Raw genomic sequence first — 24,368 nt, forward strand, 5'->3', positions numbered from 1 at the left:
AATTTTAATTTAATAATTGCTAGTATTTTAATTCATGTAAACTTACGAAATAAAAGAATTCAATATATTTTACCACTAGCAAACACTTTTAAAATGCGAAAGAAAATAAGTACCTAATAGTTTTTAATCTGTCTTCCTTTTGTTCTATTTGTTATCTGTTATCTTATAACTCTCCTTATCTGTCCTGTCACCTGTTCTGTCATCCATGATGTCAATTGTCCTGTCAAGCGTAGCGTTACGCCCAGTCAGCTGCCCTGCTGCAATTTGGCTCGCTTCAAGACCGGTATGCAACTGGCTGTCTCCAACATTCCCCGGCCCGTATTGCTGGAACTTCCTTCCAGCTGTACCGCTGCTTTGAACCTCAAGTACAGCCAGACTTGTTACTGGCCTCTGAAGCACTCTGCTACTAGTTTGGACGTCAGCGATGCGGATTCTGCCATCCTTTCCGGGATATACTCTGACGACCTTTCCGCGAATCCAGCTGTTCCGTATTCCACCATCCTCCAACATCACCAAATCTCCTGGCTGAATTGGTATAGAGTCGTCGAACCACTTGGTGCGTGTTCTGGCCCATCTGGCCCAGAAGAGGTCTAAAAAACTCTGCGCGTGGCCGCAGTTGGTTTTGAGAACAGCGCCAGTATCAACAGACGACTTGGTTGGCTGCACAACACCACTGGAGCTTAACATCAAAAAATGATTGGGGGTAAGCGCTCCGTCATCTTCCAAATCAAGTGGCACGTGCGTTAGCGGCCTAGAGTTCACGATGGCTTCCACCTCGACCAGACCGGTTCCAAAAGTCTCCTCGTCCGGATTCCTGCTGGTAGAGAGCGTGTCTAAACCTATTTTGACCGAACGGACCAATCGTTCCCACGAGCCACCCATGTGTGGGGCAGCTGGTGGATTCAAAATCCACTGAGTGTTGCAGTTGGTAAAGGTGTCAGCCAGTTTCTGGTTGATGCCTGCAATCTCCTGTTTTAACTCCTTCCTAGCGCCATGAAAATTGGTTCCTTGATCACTGAAGACCTGCTGCGGAGCACCTCTTCTTGCGATGAAACGTCGCACAGCCATTTTGCAGGATTCAGTTGACAGACTGCCTGTGACCTCTTAATGGATTTTTCTCACGGTTTGGCACACAAAGAGCGCTACCCATCTCTTCACACTACTACGACCGATCCGAAAGTAGAAAGGTCCGCAATAGTCCACTCCGGTAAAGAAGAAAGGACGTACGTACGAAGACATCCTGGACTCTGGAAGGGGCGCCATTCTCGGAGCCCGTGGGGTAGCCTTGTAGACGATACACCAGTTGCACTTTCGTATCTGTTTGCGCACTGCCGTGCGCAAGTTAGAAATGTGGAATTTTTGCCGAACCTCATTAACAATAGTCTCCACGTTGCAGTGGGCGTATTTACGGTGATACCAATCCAAAACGAGTCCAGTCACGTAATGGTTCCGTGGAAGCACTATTGGGAACCTAGCGTCATAGGAAGCGTAGTTGGCAGCACCAATTCGCCCTTCCTGTCTAATTACTCCCGTCTCATCGACGAAGGGTGATAATTTGTGAAGCGGGCTTGTTTTTTCCAACCTTGCTGCACTCGATTGTTGCTGCTGTCTTCCAAGCACGATGACTTCATCAGGATATGCCTCCATCTGCACGGCACGCCAAAGAAACTCCTCGGCATTCTGCAGCTCCCGTTGAGACAAAATGGGGTTGAGTTCGACAGGATCTCCGTTGATTTTGCTTCTGCAGTTATTCACACACCGCAGAAGGAATGCTGTGGCTCTCAATAATCTTTCCGACTTGGAATACCTGCTGTAGTTTATCAGAGGTTCAGGAATTTTTCGATGATGGGCATGTATCGGGCGTATCTCCTCAGCAGTGTCCTTCGTTGGCAGAATCCTTTTTTGGCCACGCCGACTCCTCCTGGTACAAAAACTCAGGTCCGACAAACCACCTACAACCGCATGGAAGCTGGGTTCTTTTACCCACTTCGTTGCTTCATCCGCTACGTTAAGGCGCGTTGGCACCCAACGCCATTCCTCTATATTGGTCACATCTAGGATTTCGCTGATTCTGACCGCCACAAACTGACGGTATTTGCGCTGGTCCGACTGTATCCACGATAACACCGTGCTTGAATCGCTCCAGATTACTCTACGACGAATCGGCAGCGTGTTGTTTTCCTCAATTGACTTCACCAATCTGCTTCATATGACCGCTGCCTGCAGTTCCAACCGCGGGATTGACAGTGGTTTTAGTGGAGCGACCTTCGATTTTGCAGATACAAGTGCACAGCGGACCTGACCACGATCGATGATGCGAAAGTAAGCAACGCAGGCGTACGCTTCCTCACTTGCATCAACAAACACATGCTATTCAAGTGTGTCCAAGCTGTTCAGTGAATAGTTTGGGAAGTAGCAGCGAGGGATAGTCACTTGATCTAGCTCTTTCAGTACTTCCACCCAGTGACGCCATCGCACAGTGGTTCCCCTTAGAACAAAAGTTGGCCAAAACCTCAAAATTGTTGCTAATAGGCAAAAAAAACAGTTGAAATAGATGTTTTTTAGCTGTACAAAGAAAACTTGACAATCAAGACGTCACAAAAAGGAGTATAGTAGAACCAAAACCAATGCACATTGGGCCCAGCCGCATTTACCTAGGAAGACAAAAATGTTCGCGCCCAAACTGTCAGTTTTAGGTATATGGTTTCTTAGGGAAAGTTGCTTCATATTTTTTGTTCAATCTTTTTATGTTCTTAAAATTAGGGTGTTTGTCTCTTGTGACAATAATCCTCCCTATTGCCCTGCCCTAGAATGGGGGGTTTGACAATGGTTTGTCAAGTTTCATTTTGCATTTGTTTTTGTTTTTATCTAAGTTATTTATATAAGAAATATAATATTTCCATATAATTGCAATTTTAGGTTTGCTTTTGTAATTGCACGATAAATAGTTTACGTCAATTGAAATATTGAGTTGTATAAACTTGGCGAATCATACCTCTAACATAGTAGTGGTTAAAGTGTCGCATGATTGTACAACCACTACCTGCAACTAGTGTTGGAGAGACTGGCAGGGTTGACTACGGATCAAAACGATCATAACTCTAACACTAAAATTAACCCGAAACTAACGCTCATTCATTGCATTTTTAGTTATAAAGTAGTTCTGTTTTCCTAGTAATTGATCTATGCTTCATTCTATTGTTTTTACACTTTTTCAATAATCTGCCTACGTTGGTTTTTCTTTGTTTTCCTTTTTCTTATTCTCTTTTTATTGTTCTGCTCTTCTTTTGTTTTGTTTTTTTAGATATAACTAATACTAATACCTCTTTGTTTCCTCTCTAATGTTTCGTCTCTAATGTGTCTGCTATATCCCACCATCACGACGAGGGATGAGCTACCCTACATAGTACACGCCTATATGGGCGCCCAAAATAGTATGCCGCAAGTAAGTACCCGAGCAAAGCTGAAGATCAAATTGAAATCAAAATTTGCTGTTATGATGTAACTTATTTTGAATACTCCAGTTGATCTCATTTTGGTTGACTTAACGGTTAACACAGCAAAAATGAGAGCAAAATTTAATACTGTTGAAGCAAACGGAAAACTTATCCTGGTTTCAATGAAATCAATTTGTTTACTGATTTTGCATTCATAATGTTCAACTGAATACGGGCCTGGAGTAAATGGTTACCATTCATGTTTCTCAAGCTGAAAGACTTGGGCTCCAATCTCACCCCGGGCAAGTCACGAATGACCTAAAATGTGTTAAACAAATCAATAATCATAAGTTTAACGACAGATGAATTTCAATTAAATTTTAAACAAGACGAAAACAGCAGAACTTCAAGTTAAGTTGCTTTCATTTAAAAAGTTTTGACTGCATAATGAAAGCACAATATGATATCAGACTTATGTCGCAACATTTGAAATCAAAATGAGTTTTCATTATGATAGCAACTGCACACTTTAATATCGATTTGCTTTCATTTTGTTAACCGACTTTGCTCGGGTATATCACCAAAACAACTCAAGATCCAGAAATAAAAACCGATGGCGCTGCAGAATAATGAGGTAACTTCTACAATGTACTGTAATTTGTACAATAATACTCATATTACTTATATTGCTTTGAACAATCGTCACGTCGGTTATAGCTTGTTATGATTGCCTGAACAATGCGTAAAGAGCAAATCGAAACATTGAACGTCGCGTGATAGTGGAATTTAATCAAGGCCTAAATACTTTTTCGTAGCCTTTTGTTTTCGGATTTGAAAGATCGTCGGTTGCAGTGGCTTCCTTACTGAGCAGAAAAACGCGGTCCCAGGTCCTTTCATATTAAAAATGTATGGTAAGATCGCTTGTTTATCGTGTATTTTGCTAAACCTTTCGTTGTCGTCGGTGCCAGGTTTGAATAGTTATAACAACTTGAGTAACGGTATGATATGATATGAGGGGCTCGGTGGCCTTAGAGCAACCGTTTTTGCTTACTGAGCAGAACATCCTGAGTCTAATCTCAAGCTCATTCACATCAAGATTCGTAAATCGTTTTTTTTTTTTGTGTTAATATGACTACATGGTAATAACAGCAACTCGATGATTAAAAAGGAGCAGAAGACCGTGGGTTCAATCCCAAGCTCCTTCGCGTTATACGATCGTTGGGGCATCAATTCAGCTTATCGTTTACCAAAACGAGCCCTGCTGCAAACCCAACCCTCTTACCCAACATCCCAGTGATTCCTCGTGGAAGTGCAGAGGACTCCTCGGCTTCCATCAAAGCGAGTGTCACGTCAACACATTCCTACCCATTCCTTTCTTGACCTGCGTTCAGGCACGGCTGGCGCTGGTATTGCCTAATTCGAAATCACCAGTTTTTACACATTGAGGATGATTGATCGTCCCAAGCATCGTCTATTGGTTCTCTGTGTAATTACAGCTGGTCTGGCAATAACAGAGTAGCAACCGTGGGTGGTCAATTATGCTCATGCTCATACTCATTGTTTCGGTTATGGTTCAATATTGGTTCAAGTATTTTTCCTGGAATGTAATAAATTATGAACATTCAAATGTGGCAAGCTGTTATATATTTTGGAGTAGTACCCCAGTAAAGTACACAAACACATACATGTTGTGCGATAAAACAACTACCAAAAAATACGTCGTTTCAGTAGCTCCATCATTAGTTTTAAATTAGGTCTTTGAAGCAGAGAAGAGAGTGAATGTTGCATTTTATGATAACGCAACAGGCAGTTGTTTTTCTTATCAGAAGACGGTACTTTCAATATTGAACAAAATGTTGGTTCATATGCCAGCAAAGTATAACGATCATACGGGGTTTAAGCACCTATTTGTTCTCCAATTTGGAGGACAACTTTAACATAAAATTATCATGCATCATCATTATGTAGTTTACAGCGTGTTGGTAGAATGATGCAAAATACAAAATGTATGGTAAGATCGCTTGTTTATCGTTTATTTTGTAAAACTTTCCGTTGTCGTCGGTGCCGGGTTTGAATACTTATAAAAATTTGAGTAACGCTATAATGTGAAATAAGGGGCTCGGTAGTCTTAGAGCAACCGGTTTTGCTTACTGAGCAGACCATCATGAGTCTAATCTCAAGCCCATCCACATTCAAGATTCGTCAATCGTTTTTTTTTTTTTTGTTAACATGACTACATGGTAATAACAGCAACTCGATGATTAAAAAGGAGCTCGTCTGCCTAGTGGCAAACGTTTTTGCTTGCTGAGCAGAAGACTGTGGGTTCAATCCCAAGCTCCTTCGCGTTATATGATTGTTAGGACATCAATTCAGCTTATCGTTTACCAAGACGAACCCTGCTGCAAACCCAACCCTATTACCCAATATCCCAGTGATTCCTCGTGGAAGTGCAGAGGTGTTCTCGGCTTCCATCAAAGCGAGTGTCACGTCAACACATTCCTACCCCTTCCTTTCTTGACCTGTGTTCGGGCGCGGCCGGCGCTGGTATTGTCTAATTTAAGATCACCAGTTTTTACGCATTGAGGATGATTACTAGTCCCAAGCATCGTCTATTGGTTCTCTGTGTAATTACAGCTGGTCTGGCAATAACAGTAGCAACCGTGGGCGGTCAATCATGCTCAAGCTCATCAATTGTTGAATTTCTAGGTCAGAGCAAAAGCTCGTATGAGTCATGCGGCAAATTGCGACCTCAAACGAATAAAACTTATCATGTGACACCTCAAATCACATTGGCATTAAAAAAAAAAGTTTCCCAGGATCCAGTCGATTTCCGGAAACCCCTTGAAAAGTAGCCAGTTTTAGACTTGGATATGCGATGGTTCAAATCACATGAGAATTCATCTATACTTCCTCTATGCTCTGTTTAAGAAAGTTGTGACTAGGAAAGTAAACAGAAAATTTTGTTGCTGCGCGCGAAAGAAAATTTAAACAAACCGAAGCACACCTGACATCCAATGCAGGAAACAACTAGGTCCAACCATGATACTAATATAAATTCGGAATTTCGCCAAATATACACACTTTTTAATAAAATTTATGCAATAATAGTCTGCTAGCATTCAGACTTCTTGAACTAAATAAGCGCCGGTAAAAAAAATGTCCAACATGATTCATTTTTGGAAAGGTTCAACCTAAATTTATAACTCCAAAGGTTGTTACAAATTAATTTGAATTTCCTACATCGAGTTACCTTCACTTTCTCCAGCGTCCCAACCAGTAAATGGTGACGCATTACCTTTAACTTCTTTCATGTTTGCTTGATAACAGTGAACTTGCTCTGCAGCGGTCTTTGGAGAACCGTCAGCCTCACGATCCTTTGCATCCAACTGCCAGTAAAACACTTGACTTTAAATGATCTTTATTTCTTGTATTTGTAATGTTTACATGTATGAGTTATCAAGCGACACAGATGCGTCTTTTTAACGTTAGTTCTTTTGAGATTTCAATTAGGGGAAATGTCTCTAATGTTGGCCTATGGATCTAAGATTGGGCCCAACGCTAAAAATATGCTATTTAACAATTTTATCTAGATGAACGCGTTATTGGGACGTTACTAATGGATATTTTTGGTTGCTATTGAAAATTTAGTCGATTGCTGAATTTATGTATGGGCCCAAATTAGGGACACTTAGGCCGACATTACCTGCATTTCCCCTATTATTAATAACAATTCTTAGTCCTATCAGGCCTGTTTTAGAGAATGACCACCTTGGTGGGATTGGTTTGTTTTAAATTTGAAAAAGGAGACTACTCAAAACTACTATTTACAACTATAATTCACCTACAACTACTATATACACCTAATCTACTATATACAAATTGCTTACAAATTACATTTTTGTGCAAATTTAGTCTTAATTTCGTTAATTCTGGAATCTATTTTGGAAATGCCTGCCTCTTCGTGTAAATTTGTTATTCTAGTGTCGAAAGGACGATCAAGTACCATCCTCTGCACTCTATTCTGAGCGACCTGGAAGTTGTTCCTGTGAGTCTGTGCACATGATTCCCACACCGGAGCTGCGTAGAAAGATCGCAGGTGCTATGATTTGTTTGTAGACAGCCAGTTTGTTCACCCTTGAGAGGCGGGATATGCGACAAATCAGCGGATACAGACACCTAACCTAGGCAGAACACTTGACTACAGTTTTCACTACATGCGAACGGAAGAGGAGCTTTTCATCGAACAACATCCCGAGATAGGTTACTTCGGCAGACCACTCAACCCTTGTACCATCCATGATTACAGTACAAGATGGAGCCGGTTTCAGTTTGGGCGATTGCCGATGGAGGAACATGATCGCTTGTGTTTTGGAGGCATTTATTTTGATTTTCCACGTGGTGGCATAATCAGCAAAGGCGTTAAGGAATCGTTGAAGTTTGTTCGTTATTTCGCGAGGCATCCTTCCTTTGACGGCTATTGCGGTATCATCTGCGAACAGGAAAAACTCGCAACCGTCTCCGAGGCGCGGAATGTCGGAAGTGTAAATGCTGTAAAGCAAGGGGCCCAGCAGACTACCTTGCTGGAGGTAGTTACGGGTGATTTTAATAAGATGTAAAGGAAAGTTGAAGTTACAAAGCTTGTACACTGAAGTCTTTTTTTACACGGTTTTTTTTTACGCGGTTTTTTTTTACACGGTTTTTTTTACGACGATTTTCGAAATAACGCGGTTTTTTTTTACGCGGTTTTTTGAAATAACGCGGTTTTTTTTTACACGGTTTTTTTGAAATAACGCGGTTAAAGAGCCAAAACATTCTAAGTGTTTTCTGAGGAAAGGACTTAGCCAAAAAAACAAACTTGGAAGTGTACTTCGAGTGGATTCACCGGACAACATGAGTACATACATATTTTCGGAACGGGAACGACGCGTAGAGGCCGGAAATCGATGATTCATGCCATTTTGGAATCCAAGATGGCGGCTTCCGGTTTTGTGAAAAACTGTCAAAAAGCCAACAATATGGATATTTTTGGAACCGAGATGACATGCAGAGGCCGGAAATCGATGATTCATGCCATTTTGGAATTCAAGATGGTGGCTTCCGGTTTTGTGAAAAACTGTCAAATAGCCAACAATATGGATATTTTTGGAACCGAGATGACATGCAGAGGCCGGAAATCGATGATTCATGCCATTTTGGAATTCAAGATGGCGGCTTCCGGTTTTGTGAAAAACTGTCAAAAAGCCAACAATATGGATATTTTCGGAACCGAGACGACATCCAGAGGCTGGAAATCGATGATTCATGCCATTTTGGAATCCAAAATGGCGGTTTCCGGTTATGTGAAAAACTGTCAAATAGCCAACAATATGGATATTTTTGGAACCGAGATGACATGCAGAGGCTGGAAATCGATGATTCATGCCATTTTGGAATCCAAGATGGCGGCTTCCGGTTTTGTGAAAAACTGTCAAATAGCCAACAATATGGATATTTTTGGAACGGGAACGACGAGTAGAGGCCGGAAATCGATGATTCATGCCATTTTGGAATCCAAGATGGCGGCTTCCGGTTTTGTGAAAAACTGTCAAATAGCCAACAATATGGATATTTTCGGAACGGGAACGACGCGTAGAGGCCGGAAATCGATGATTCATGCCATTTTGGAATCCAAGATGGCGGCTTCCGGTATTGTGAAAAACTGTCAAATAGCCAACGATATGGATATTTTCCGAACCGAGACGACATGCAGAGGCCGGAAATCGATAATTCATGCCATTTTGGAATCCAAGATGGCGGCTTCCGGTTTTGTGAAAAACTGTCAAATAGCCAACAATATGGATATTTTTGGAACCGAGATGACATGCAGAGGCCGGAAATCGATGATTCATGCCATTTTGGAATTCAAGATGGCGGCTTCCGGTATTGTGAAAAACTGTCAAAAATCCAACAATATGGATATTTTCGGAACCGAGACGACATCCAGAGGCTGGAAATCGATGATTCATGCCATTTTGGAATCCAAAATGGCGGTTTCCGGTTATGTGAAAAACTGTCAAATAGCCAACAATATGGATATTTTTGGAACCGAGATGACATGCAGAGGCCGGAAATCGATGATTCATGCCATTTTGGAATCCAAGATGGCGGCTTCCGGTTATGTGAAAAACTGTCAAATAGCCAACAATATGGATATTTTTGGAACGGGAACGACGAGTAGAGGCCGGAAATCGATGATTCATGCCATTTTGGAATCCAAGATGGCGGCTTCCGGTTTTGTGAAAAACTGTCAAATAGCCAACAATATGGATATTTTCGGAACGGGAACGACGCGGAGAGGCCGGAAATCGATGATTCATGCCATTTTGGAATCCAAGATAGCGGCTTCCGGTATTGTGAAAAACTGTCAAATAGCCAACGATATGGATATTTTCCGAACCGAGACGACATGCAGAGGCCGGAAATCGATAATTCATGCCATTTTGGAATCCAAGATGGCGGCTTCCGGTTTTGTGAAAAACTGTCAAATAGCCAATATGGATATTTTCGGAACGGGAACGACGTGTAGAGGCCAGAAATCGATGATTCACGCAATTTTGGAATCCAAAATGGTGGCTTCCGGTTTGTGAATGTTTCAAAAAAATGTTATGCAACAAATTTTAATTAACTTTTTTTTTCGATAATCTGTAATTAATCTTCTTACATTTACAAGAACTTCATAAATTCAATGTTGAACAACATGTGATACCAGTGACTTGGTTGTGGAATGCATGTAGCACTAGAGGTTATACAGGTACAAGTGGTAATGGCCTGCCGAGATTTGCTCAGCCGAGCTCGGTAGAAAAAAAAACTTAGTGTGTGGATAGTACTTAACATAACAGGAACTGGGGTTGAAGTTGTCGCTGACCGAATAGTCAAAGTCATAAAACACAGTGAACGAAGAATCCTTGTCACTGAAATCAATGTTTAGCCAATAAGACATCATGGACACTGCCACTGCCAAAGTAACTCTAGTCGTAAACCTGACAGACTTAAATCTTATTTACATAACTAAGACTTATCGATACTTAATACAAGCAAATGATGAAATTAAAGCATACCCCGTCAGTCAATGCTAACCAGTATATTATTGCGGTAATGCTCTTCGACAGAGGAACCATGCCATTAGTGCGAAGCATTTTTAGTCCACTGCACAGTGGTCCAGAATGCAGATTTAGGTGTAATGATATGTTTTGAGCCTGAAATTGGAACTTAAGACTAAAAGTCTCTTCTACAAAGTTGTTTCTTAAAGTTAGGCCCTTATTTTTATGACAATGAATTCTAGGGTGGTTCTTATTATCATTAAAATCAAAAATATAACTTTTTTGTTTGAATAAATTAAGGTATACATTCTTCGGCAAAGTTATAGCTGAGCTAATTTTAGCAACTTTGTAGAAAATAACTTTTTTGTATCTCTTAAATTGGCCGATTTAGAGCTATTTTCTTGAATTGAGTTAGGTTGGCTCTTAAAAATACAGTTTTTTTTGCTCTATTTATCTTATTTCGAATTTCTCAGCAAAAATGTCTTGAGATAACTTTTAGATCTTAAAAAAGCGCAAATTTTTACTGCACAAAGCTTGTCAATATCTTTCGCCGATCAAGAGTTATTGACGTTTTTATACTAAGAGTATGCACTTTTCAAATGTTAATATCTCTGTTTGGCGCAAACAAAAAAAAAGTTTTTTTTGCAGCATTTGAAAGAGCGTATGTTATTCTCAATAATATGAAAAAATTGCAGGTATGTTATTTTTTAAACTCGTATAAAATCAATTTGAATTTATTCATATTTTTTACTATATTTGAGTATATCTTTTTTATTAGAAGAAATACAGGCAACAAATTCAGCTATAAAACATTCGTCTTAAAGAGTTTCAAAAGTCTCTAGAAGATGACTTTCATGATAAATTTCAAATAAAAAGGATGGATTTCATAGGACCACTCTAATGACAAATTTATATAAAATGTGCTAATACATTTATTTCAATATTTGAACATTTAGTGTCTTGGAAGAAGTTTTTGTTCTTAAAAATTCCCTTCTTTTGGTGTTTGCAAACGTCAGGGTGGTCCTCAAATTAGGGAATTTTTAAAACTAACTTTTTTGTTTTACAAAATATAAACATGTGTTGTTCAAAAAAGTTGTAGTTAAGTTACTTGCAAGCAACTTTGTCGAAATTTTTTTTTTCTATCTCTTAACGTTCTCATTTTAGAGTGATTTTTCGGAGTTGACTTAGGGTGTTCCTGGAAAAAATAGTTTTTTAGCAATAACTTTTTTATTTGAAAATTCTCATGAAAATTATATTCTAGAGACTTTTAAAACTCTTTAAGACAAATGTTTTATAGCTGAATTTATTGCCTGTATCTCTTCTAATAAAAAAGATATACTCAAATATAGTAAAAAATATGCATAAATTCAAATTGATTTTATACGAGTTTAAAAAATAACATACCTTTATTTTTTCATATTATTGAGAATAACATACGCCCTTTCAAATGCTGCAAAAAAACTTTTTTTTTTGTTTGCCCCAACCAGAGATATGAACATTTGAAAAGTGCATATTTTTAGTATACAAACGTCAATAACTCTTGATCGGTGAAAGATATTGACAAGTTTTCTGCATTAAAAATTTGCACCTTTTTAAGATCTAAAAGTTATCTCAAGACTCCTTTGCTGAGAAATTCAAAATAAGATAAATAGAGCAAAAAAACTGTTTTTTTAAGAGCCACCCTAACTCAATTCAAGAAAATAGCTCTAAATCGGCCAATTTAAGAGATACAAAAAAGTTATTTCCAACAAAGTTGCTTAAAATTAGCTCAGCTATAACTTTGCCGAAGAATGTATACCTTAATTTATTCAAACAAAAAAGTTAGATTTTTGATTTGATTGATAATAAGAACCACCCTAGAATTCATTGCCATAAAAATGAGGGCCTAACTATGAGGAACAACTTTGTAGAAGAAACTTTTAGTCTAAAGTTTCAATTTCAGGCTCAAAACATATCATTCCACCTAAATCTGCACTCTGTACCACTGTGCACTGATACCAGCGCTCATTTCTGAAAAAAAACTTATAATTTATTCATTGCTTGCAAAAAGAATAGATGAATCAGGGCACATGTATCAGTATATATCAAATTATAAAACTCTATAGTGTGAAAAAAATCAACAAATTGAAAAATTTACTCGGAGTCGTATGTTTGCGAAAAGAATTATTTCGCGAAGTTCTCTTTGGCGCAATTCCGATTTGCAGAATCCTATTTTGCGGTATAAGGATAAAATTTCTGCAAGATAGGACATTACGCGAAATGGGATATTCTGCCAAATAATATTCCGCTTGATGAAATAGGTTACCCCGTAAATCGCTATTGAAATGCCACTGCCGTCAAACTATAGGGCGCCTTGATTATGTTGAGCCGACTCTTTCAATTAGTAATGGATGAAATGGTTTTGCAGAACATACATGTATACCACATTTTTTTTTGACCATGTCAAACAGTGGAATTTAAATTGAAGTTTAATTTAAAGGGTCTACTTCAGTACATACCGTGCACTGGTAGTGGCAGTGTCCATGATGTCTAATTGGCTAAACATCGATTTCAGTGACAAGGATTCTTCGTTCACTGTGTTTCATAACTTTGACTATTCGGTCAGCGACAACTTCAACCCCAGTTCCTGTTATGTTAAGTACTATCCACACAATTAGTTTTTTTCTACCGAACTCGGCTGAGCAAATCTCGGCAGGCCATTACCACTTGTACCTGTACAACCTCTAGTGCTACATGCATTCCACAACCAAGTCACTGGTATCACATGTTGTTCAACATTGAATTTATGAAGTTCTTGTAAATGTAAGAAGATTAATTACAGATCATCGAAAAAAAAAATTAATTAAAATTTGTTGCATAGCATTTTTTTGAAACATTCACAAACCGGAAGCCACCATTTTGGATTCCAAAATTGCGTGAATCATCGATTTCCGGCCTCTACACGTCGTTCCAGTTCCGAAAATATCCATATCGTTGGCTATTTGACAGTTTTTCACAAAACCGGAAGCCGCCATCTTGGATTCCAAAATGGCATGAATCATCGATTTCCGACCTCTGCATGTCGTCTCGGTTCCGAAAATATCCATATCGTTGGCTATTTGACAGTTTTTCACAAAACCGGAAGCCGCCATCTTGGATTTCAAAATGGCATGAATGATCGATTTCCGGCCTCTGCATGTCGTCTCGGTTCCGAAAATATCCATATCGTTGGCTATTTGACAGTTTTTCACAAAACCGGAAGCCGCCATCTTGGATTCCAAAATGGCATGAATCATCGATTTCCGGCCTCTGCATGTCGTCTCGGTTCCGAAAATATCCATATCGTTGGCTATTTGACAGTTTTTCACAATACCGGAAGCCGCCATCTTTGATTCCAAAATGGCATGAATCATCGATTTCCGGCCTCTACACGTCTAGATTATACCATGCAAGAGTGGAAATGGCTGAATTCCAACACAAACCTGGTTCATTGTCTGGCTTTGTGGAAGCCAGCTGCTTTCAAGATGGTTAGGACTTACAAATGAGAGAAAATTCAGTAATGGTGTGATCAAAGCATTCGGAAGGTCTTTACCTTCAGAAGAACTTTATCATGAACGAATATGTTCTAGGTGATCATGACTTACAAGTACCGAATAAAATTCCATGCACACTGCTCAGTTTTTTTGTTATGATGAATTTTGAAATAACACGGGTTTATCACACGGTTTTGTGAAACACATGGTCTTTTTTTACACGGTTTTTTGAAACAACGCGGTTTTTTTTTACACGGTTTTTTGAAACAACGCGGTTTTTTTTTACACGGTTTTTTGAAACAACGCGGTTTTTTTTTACACGGTTTTTTGAAACAACGCGGTTTTTTTTTACACGGTTTTTTGAAACAACGCGGTTTTTTTTTACACGGTTTTTTGAAACAACGCGGTTTTTTTTTACACGGTTTTTTGAAACAACGCGGTTTTTTTTTACACGGTTTTTTGAAACAACGCGGTTTTTTTTTACACGGTTTTTTGAAACAACGCGGTTTTTTTTTACACGGTTTTTTTTTACGCGGTACGTATCCCCCGTGTAAAAAAAGACTTGAGTGTACACAAGTCCATCATGCCAAACATTGTCAAACGCCTTTTCAACGTCCAACAAGGCCATGGCTGTGGACTTGGATACAGCTTTGTTACTTCGGATGTTATTCATCACCCGTACTAGCTGATGATTGGTGGAGTTCCCCTTTCTGAATCCAAACTGTTCCGGAAGGAGAATGTTGTTTTCCTCGACAAACTTGAGCAAACGATTGAGAATGAGTTTCTCGAACAATTTGCTCAGCGCTGAAAGGAGGCTGATTGGTCTGTAGCTTGAAGGCTGTTCGTACATCGACGAAAAGTGTATAGGCGCGCCATCTAGGAGTCAACCCTCATGGACCGACAGCATAAACCATTTTCGTTCGTCGATCATGGCGCCCGGCTAAAAAGAGAATTGTCGGTCCACATGTGATAGCATGGAGACGGAGGTGATTGATAGTCAAAGACTTGCGTGTTCCCGTTGTGCTCTGTGGTGCCCTGAAAGGAAGAAAATTTGGCACAGAACTACTGTTCTCCGCTGATCCATCGAACATTTGGTCCTTCGAACCGGATTGGACGTCGAAACTCCGACCTTTCTGGAACCTTCCCGTGGAGAAGCAAACCGCCATCGCACCCGTGAGACGAGTCACGTAGGATCCGCCATCGTAGCCACTGAGGGAATCACAAAAGCCCATTGGATTCCGCCATCACAACTGCTGATATAATCATTGCCTTTAAAAGGTAATTAGCATTCCTATTATTTCTACCTCTCCTTTTTTGGGCTACGCGGTCTTTCGTTTTGCAGAACCGCTGAATCCCGTAACCCGCATTCATCTTTACCGCAGCTGGAATTATTCAATACAAGGCACTAATTGCCTTCAAAAAGGTAATTAATTTTCCAATAAAATTTACTCTCTCTCGTGTGAGCTACGCGGCATTACAGACCCTGCTCAACACCATGTCTACCGATCGACGTCCTCAAGACAAAGCAGAAGAGCCTGCTTGCGTCGTTCGGCCTCATCAAGGCCTTCGTCGATAGTTACGATGAAGAAACCGGTGCGTGTGAGATCCCGGTTCGCCTAGAAAATCTCGACGCTCTATGGACTTAGTTTAAGCAAGTCCAGTCCGAGCTTGAGACACTTGACGAGGCCACTATCGACCAGCAGCTAAAGCAGCGAACCGATTTCGAGACAGCATACTATCGTGTAAAGGGATTTTTGCTGTCAAACAATAAAACGCCTTCCACACCCCGCCTGAATACTTCTTTGAGCTCGCAAATCCCTGCTTCTTCATCGTCGCATGTCCGCTTACCTGATGTGAAGTTGCCCGTCTTTAATGGAAACCTAGACAACTGGCTCAACTTCCATGACTTGTTCGTTTCGCTGGTTCACGCATCGCTCGAGTTGTCCAATATCCAGAAGTTTTATTATCTACGTTCTTCTTTGGCTGGAGATGCCCTGAAGCTGGTTCAAACGATTCCTATAAGTGCAAACAACTATCCAGTCGCCTAGAACCTGCTGGTAGACAATCCTACCTTGACGCTCTTTTCGAGTTTCCTACGTTGAAACGTGAATCTGCTGCCGAACTTCATTCGCTGGTTGAAAAGTTTGAGGCCAATGTCAAGGTCTTGAAGCAGCTTGGTGAAAAGACTGAGTTTTGGGATATCATCCTTATACGAATGCTGAGCATCCGTTTGGACCCAACCACTCGACGAGACTGGGAGGAGTATTCGTCAACGAAGGATGCCATCGCCTTCAACAATCTTACGTCTTTTATTCAGCGAAGAGTAACTGTCCTACAAACAATTCAAGGGAAAGTTGTTGAAGCTCCAGTGTTCACTCAGCAGCTCAAGAAATCTGCTCAACGTCCGGTTGCCAGTTATGGGGCCAGTCAATTCAACTCCGGTCGGAAATGTATCGTCGGCTCCGATCACCATCCGCTCTATTTGTGTTTGTCGTTCGCCAAACTCGACTTGGTGGCTAAGAAAAGGGAGGTTTGACGACATCAACTCTGCCGTAACTGCCTACGACAGGGTCATCATGCTCGGGACTGTCCATCGGCTAGTTCTTGCCGTAAATGTCGAGGTCGCCACCACACCCAGCTCTGCTCTGAGGAGAAGTCAGTCGCTGCGAACTCCAGGACTACGGATTCTTCTCAAACCAAAACACCAACTACTTCTACGTCTGGTGAGCAACCAATGGCATCCGTGTTAGCTACCCTCTATGAACCTACCAGCTACGCGAGCACTGGACAAGCACGAAAGAACGTACTTCTGGCAACAGCTGTCGTCAATATGGTCGACGACAATGGGACTGCACATGTCGCAAGAGCTCTCCTCGACTCCGGTAGTGAATGCTGCTTTATTACCGAGTCTTTCTCGCAGCTTGTCAAGGCAAAGCGCTACAAAGTCTCTGTACCGATTTCGGGGATAGGACAATCATCGACATATGCAAGGTACAAGATCGTCTCTACTGTTCATTCGAGAGTTTGCGATTACTCCACCTCGGCTGAATTTCTGGTCCTGCCTAAGGTCACCATAGATCTACCGACTGCTTCTTTCGACGCTAGCTCGTGGAAAATTCCTCCTGGTGTTCAATTAGCCGACCCGGCTTTCTACAATGCAAACCCCATCGACATTATCATTGGCGCTGAAGTGTTCTTCGATCAATTCAAAGTTTCTGGGCGTATTCAACTTGGCAATTCTCTTCCGACCTTGGTTAACTCGGTCCTCGGTTGGATAGTATCTGGAAAGGCTTCGTACGGTACTCCTACGACTCCAGTAATCGCCAACGTTGCCACTGTTGCTGAACTACACCAGTGGATGGAGAAATTCTGGGCCATCGAAGAAAACGACACTTCACCTTGCTACTCCGTCGAAGAAGCAGCTTGTGAAGAACACTTTCAACGAACGGTTAGGCGCAACTCCGAAGGAAGGTACATCGTTCGTTTGCCGATAAAGGATGACGTCATCAAGCAAATTGGTGACAACCGTCGCACTGCTGTTCGCCGTTTTCGGATGCTGGAAGGTCGCCTCGGTCGCAACTCCGAACTTGCCCAGCAATATCGTGACTTCATAGACGAGTACCTTGCTTTGGGTCACATGAAGCAAGTCTTTGACTATCAATCACCTCCGTCTCCATGCTATCACATGCCTCACCACGCTGTAGTTCGAGAAGAGAGTACTACAACAAAGCTACGAGTAGTCTTCGATGCATCTTGTAGGACTCCAGAAGGACCATCGCTTAACGATGCACTCATGGTAGGCCCAACCGTCCAGCAAGAGATCCGTTCAATCATCATGCGTTCCAGAATCCGTCGAGTGATGATCATCGCTGACGCCAAGCAGATGTATCGTCAAGTCTTAGTAGACGAGCGTGACACTCCGCTTCTACGAATAGTCTGGACACCATCACTGGACCAGCCATTGGCTACCTACGAGCTCCTAACAGTTACCTACGGTACTGCAAGCGCACCGTTTCTCGCTACTCGAGTTCTCCTGCAACTGGCAGACGACGAGAAGGACAGTTATCCTGAAGCAGCTGAGGTATTGCGTAAGGACTTCTACGTAGACGACCTTTTCTCTGGAGCAAACAGCATCGAAGAAGCAACTACGCTCCGTCAACAGCTAGAAGCACTCCTAGCCAGAGGCGGATTTCAACTTAGAAAATGGGCATCTAACGAAGAAGCAGTTTTGGAAGGTCTCGCACCGGAAAACCGAGCTCTCAAAGCCTCAATTGATCTGGATCGTGACCAATGCATTAAGTCTTTGGGTCTTCATTGGGAACCCGCTTCGGATCAACTGAAATACCGCATCGAGCTTCCGGCGGACTCGACTGATTTTCCTCTAACTAAGCGAATAGCTCTATCGCAAATTGCTCGCCTTTTCGACCCACTTGGTCTACTGGGTCCGGTCGTAATCTCCGCTAAACTCTTCATGCAAGCACTCTGGACGCTGAAGGACGACGATGGTAAAATTTGGAACTGGGACCAAGAGCTTCCGATGCCAATAAGAGAACGTTGGCATACTTACCGATCTCAGCTACCACTTCTCAACAACCTTCGTATCGAGCGGTACATACTTTCATCAAATCCGTCAAGCGTGCAGTACCACTTCTTCTCGGACGCTTCTGAGCAAGCATACGGCGCGTGCTGTTACATTCGGTCGGCAGACTCTTCTGGAGCAGTTAAGGTAGCTCTTCTAACAGCGAGATCAAAGGTAGCACCCTTGAAACAGCAGAGTATTCCTCGCCTTGAACTATGTGGAGCACTTCTCGCTGCACAACTTCACAAAAAGGTCTCGGCTTCTCTTGAACTTCCGGGAGAGTGTCTTCTCAGCTTTAGTTCCTTTTCAATTTAAATTATTATTAATTACAGTTCCTAGTCCTATCAGGCCTGTTTTAAGAATGACCACCTTGGTGGGATTGGTTTGTTTAAAATTTGAAAGAGGAGACTACTTATAACTACTATTTACAACTACAACTAACCTACAACTACTATATACACCAAATCTACTATATACAAATTGCTTATCAAAGCATGTTCTGATAAAATACATTTTTGTGTAAATTTGGTGCTAATTTCGTTAATTTTGGAATCTATTTTGGCAATGCCTGCCTCTTCATGTAAATTTGTTATTCTAGTGTCGAAAGGACGATCAAGAACCATCCCCAGCACTCTATTCTGAGCTACCTGAATTTTGTTCCTGTGAGTTTGTGCACATGATTCCCACACCGAAGCTGCGTAGAGGATCGCAGATGCTATGATTTGTTTGTAGACAGCCAGTTTGTTCACCCTTGAGAGGCGGGATCTGCGGCAAATCAGCGGATACAGACACCTAACCAAGACAGAACACTTGACTACTGTTTTCTCTACATGCGAACGGAAGAGGAGCTTTTCATCGAACAACATCCCGAGATAGGTTACTTCGGCAGACCACTCAACCCTTGTGCCATCCATGATTACAGTACAAGATGGAGCCGGTTTCAGTTGCAGCGATTGCCGATGGAGGAACATGATCGCTTGTGTTTTGGAGGCATTTATTTTGATTTTCCACGTGGTGGCATAATCAGCAAAGGCGTTAAGGAATCGTTGAAGTTTGTTCGTTATTTCGCGAAGCATCCGTCCTTTGACGGCTATTGCGGTATCATCTGCGAACAGAAAAAAAAACACGCAACCGTCAAGGGGCCCCGCAGACTGCCTTGCAGGACTCCTGCTGGGATGGAAAACGTGTCTGAAAGACAACCATTCAACGATACCTTAAACGACCTTTGCTGGAGGTAGTTACGGGTTATTTTAACCAGATGTAATGGGAAGTTGAAGTTACAAAGCTGGTACACAAGTTCGTCATGCCAAACATTGTCAAACGCCTTTTCAACGTCTAACAAGGCCATGGCTGTGGACTTGGATACAGCTTTGTTACTTCGGATGTTATTCATCACCCTGATGATTGGTGGAGTGCCCCTTTCTGAACCCAAACTGTTCCGGAAGGAGAATGTTATTTTCCTCGACAAACTTGAGCAAACGATTGAAAATGAGTTTCTCGAACAATTTGCTCAGCGCTGAAAGGAGGCTGATTGGTCTGTAGCTTGAAGGCAATGTTGGATCCTTTCCGGGTTTGCGGATTGGTATGATTTTGGCTACTTTCCAGATGCTTGGAAAGTAGTGCAGTTCTAAACATCTGTTGAAGATAGCGGTTCGAAGAGACTGCACTTTCATGCTGAGTCTCTTCAAGATCAAGTTGAATATACCGTCAAACCCGGGAGCCTTCATGTTCTTGGTGCATTTCAGCGCTGAGCAAATCCGTTGTACTGTAATCATATCCGCCGGAGGCACGACACAAGGGGAGGCATCTAGGTTTTGAACGCATTGCGCAACCTGATCATCGAGCGGACTTTGGATAGTCGAGCCAAGCAAATGCGATGAAGCGACATGCCTGCCGATCGCATTTGCTTTCTCCTGTGGGGTGATTAAAAGCCGATTGTCATCATTTTCGACTCTGAGAGTAGGAATGGGTTTGGGATGAGTTTTCAGGAACTTGGCTACCTTCCAGAATGGTCTGGAGCGGTCGTCGAGATTCTGGACAACACGCCCGAAACTTTCATTTCGTAGTGAGTCCATTCTGGAAGCAATCTGCCTGTTCAGATCGGCCATTTCACGTTTTTTGCCCAGATCTCCAGTCCTCTGAAACTGGCGTCTACGAACATTTCTCAACCGAATCAGTAATTGGGTGTGGGAATCAATAGCAACAAACTTACCCCTCAGAGGAACTTGTCGAACGTATGCCTCGTCAGCCATGGATATGGCCTGTTGGAGCCCTTCCAACGTCCGGTCGATGTCATCTACGGTGTTGAGTAGTGGATTTTCATCGATGTTGCTGTCCACCATTCGTCCGTACTGTACCCAGTTGACATGTTGGTAGTCTTTACGCAGGCAGCTTCTAGCAGGAACCACGTTGACACCGACTTCAGTCACCACCGGTTGGTGGTCGGAGCTGAGATCGTTGTGCGCCTCCGGCTTGGATAGTCCGATGTTTGACAGGACGATCCGTCGTTATCAGAAATTGACCGAACTGCTAATCCGCAAGTTGCCTTACCAGCGTCTGGTCCGTGAAATTGTCCAGGACTTCAAGACCGATCTGCGCTTCCGCTCAGCTGTTCTGGCTCTACAGGAAGCCAAGCGTGTCACAATCATCGTATCCATGGTGAACGCGCCTAATTTCCCCGTCGAAAATCTTACTAAACTGGCCACTACAAAGATTCAATTAGAGAGCTATTTAAGAGAACTTTTAAAATTCAGATTTAGATCGGCTAAGTTTGTTCTGTGGATTCTATGCAATCAGTAACGGACTGGCACTGCTCACCATACACGGTACGGTACATGGGTCGAGCCAGAGACGATGTTTAAAAAGAGACGCGAAGACTGAAGCAAAAATTTTAAATGTTCCAATCGAACCGTCAAACGCGGTTCCAATCGAGCAATGTACACTAAAAACATTTGACAATAAATATGGTACTTGGACGGCATCCAAGTATCAATACAAATTATGGTACTGGGATGCCGTCACTGAACACGCCAAGCGCAGACAGTCACGGCCATGGATTATCACCAACAACCAAGTAACAAAACGGCCACCAAGTTCATTTATGAAAAGAGAGTAGAATTTTCAAAGAACTACAAAAATAGTTTTCACCATTAAGACACCAGAATATGCAAAATGGGAGGGACTTCAAATGTTAATCCCTAATGTGATATATTTTTTGAGCGCATCCCCTGTTTCCAAGTTTGGTTACAATAATACAACTCTGGAGAGCATTTTGTGTGGTCGTTGGGAGCGTGTGGTTCTCAATATGGCGAAGAGTTTGTAAAATATTACACAATTCCATCCTCCCTATTCGCACGCACCCGAGTATCGGAGGTGAATGCCACTTTCACTTCTTTCGTCTACTTACTGCTGGGGAAGCAGCATATGCATGTAGCTAATTGGTGGATTTGTTAGTTAATTCAAGGTTTTTGACAATGCAGGATACTTACCAGTTTTTCAATAGTTTCTTGTTGAACATAAACAGTCAAAAGCATTGATATCGATGCGTAAGCGTAGCTCTGATCGATTGGTGTCAAAATTATTGAAATTGGTTCAGGGGCAGCTGAGTTATTAACGATAAAAATCTTTCATAATTTGGTTACATGTTCCATTTTCAGTTTTTACAAAGTGTACCCCCATATAGAAATCAAAGACGTAGTCCTACGTCAAAATGAGTTGACCCACATTTGCAGCGCTGTTTTATAACTTTTCTGATTCAAGCAGCACGATGTGCAACCAAATTGTACTTGATTATGAGGACTGGGTTTGGGGAGAACGTTTATTTCATGCAAACAGTGATAAAATTATCACTTTTTATTTGTCCATCTAAAAAAAAAAAATTATGAAAAATTTAAATGAAACTTTATTGCAACAGCTTACGAAAGGTATTTCCTATCGATTGATGTATTCGGATTTTAATTTCATCTATAAATGACAAAGCTTATAGCGTTCACCTTTTCGTGACGTTCGCAATTTTAGATTTTCGATTTACCCCCAGTACCTTCCCGTAAGACGTAGTCTACGTCAAAACAAAATAATTAAATTCTTACACTAGACATTTTCAGAAACACATAAATGGACTGCAAATAGCAGATATCGCGGGCTGAAGGGTTGCCTTGTTCCTCGAGTGTATTCAAAAGTCGCTCTCTGGTGGCGTCATTATCCGTACATTGCCAAACTGCGTCATCAATGTCATTGTAACCGTTTTCACACCGACAGATGTTGTTGTTCACAAGGTGTTTTCTATGGAGATGCACATCTAAAGAGTAGTGGTTGGACAAAGTCCACTCATCACGCGAATGAAGTCACGACTTAAGCCCAAGGTTTTAAATCACGCTCTCGAAAAAAAAAACATTAGGAATAATTGAATGTAACAACTGTCCGAGATTTCCATTGTCCCAATCGGTTGGCCAACTCGCAAGGGTACTATGACTGGCCACTTTTACTGATGTTCCGGATCTTCTGGAGGACGATCCCATAGCCATCCGGGTTTATGTTTATGTCACGATCTCAAATTCATTCTTAAATCACAGTTCTTAAAGTTTAAAAAAATGCAGAGGTCTAGGATTAGTTTCTTGGATTGACCACTGATCTGGAGGACCGTTCTGATATCTCCAAAATCCATATTTAGGAACCATGACTGTATTCTGGCTAATTATGAACATTTATGATCATTAATCAAAATTATAGATCTGAAGCTTCTTGAACCCGTATAAAAAAAAACGTGTAACGACTCTTTTCCCTTTAAAAAAGGAGACGAGCCTATTTTCAACAATCTACAGACCCTAGGGATCAGAGTTGTGACCTATCCCAATCACGATCGTAAAACAGCTGATGGTCCTATCAATGTGCTTGTCGAGGCACTCTCCATGACCATCCATCAAGTTGACGAAAGAAGTAAAAAGCAACTGGTGAATGTCGTTTTCGGTGGTGATCTATCACCGATATGGTCATTCCCGACAATCACGACACTCATCTGTGCTCGTTTTGAACCAATTGCTGTTTTGCTTGCTTATGTGAGTGTGTTGGTAATGTGAGTGAGTCCAACAGCTTCAGTTCAATGTTGCCAGCTTTGTTTGTAACTCACACAGTCGCGCGTGCTGAGACGAACTTTGAATTCGTAGGCATTGTTTTCATTTTCTTCTGTCGATTCGTTTTTTCTCATCATCGTACTGCAGAAGTCTTCACTGTTTTTGTTTTCCTTTACATCATCAGCAGCAGCGAGTGTTACGTTTTTCCTGTGAGCAGCGACCATTACTGGTGATTGTTGTTTGCCATGACTTTACCTCTCACTGCGTGACAAAACGTTCGGTCAGCGATAGTCGGTTGATGCGTTGCCGAGTGTCGAGTGAGTTTCATGATATTTTGCATCACTGCTAGGGATTCAAGTGGTACCACATTTCTTTAAATTCATCAAGAAATAGCTAATATATGATATTGCAAACTTGCCATTACACATTTTTCGCACGTATCGTGTTAGGAGTGTTAAAAGCGAACTTAACTCTTTCATCTTTTAAACGCATAACTTACTTCAGTTCGTAAACTTATAAGAATGAGAAAATGAGTGCATTCACTCAACTTTCGCATCCCGGCTATGCTCATGAATAACCCGGTTTGGCATTTCCCAGTTTCTTGAGCTATAATTTATGGATTTTCTTTCTGAACAAACGAAATCTTTCACACACACATGTTTATTTTATCAACCTTCTGTAGATTGGTGTCA

General features: G+C 41.5%; 2 protein-coding genes across 2 annotated transcripts in view; both read left to right on the forward strand.

The window, feature by feature from the left end:
- LOC135714993 (lipopolysaccharide-induced tumor necrosis factor-alpha factor homolog) overlaps positions 1-24,368 on the forward strand; it is a 47,219-nt gene that overhangs the window by 1,543 nt on the left and 21,308 nt on the right. The gene's annotated exons all lie outside the window — the stretch shown is intronic.
- Positions 1,444-22,908, forward strand: LOC135714987 (uncharacterized). The gene is made up of 4 exons (XM_065238390.1): positions 1,444-1,547; positions 16,069-16,558; positions 16,667-18,533; positions 22,865-22,908. Exons 1-4 carry the CDS (start codon positions 1,444-1,446, stop codon positions 22,906-22,908), a joined length of 2,505 nt encoding a protein of 834 aa, XP_065094462.1.

The sequence above is a fragment of the Ochlerotatus camptorhynchus genome, unplaced genomic scaffold (assembly GCF_037179485.1).
Source record: "Ochlerotatus camptorhynchus isolate MF236.1 unplaced genomic scaffold, CSIRO-AGI_Acam_v1.1 ptg000772l, whole genome shotgun sequence".
In the NCBI taxonomy this organism is placed as follows: Eukaryota; Metazoa; Arthropoda; class Insecta; order Diptera; family Culicidae; genus Ochlerotatus; species Ochlerotatus camptorhynchus.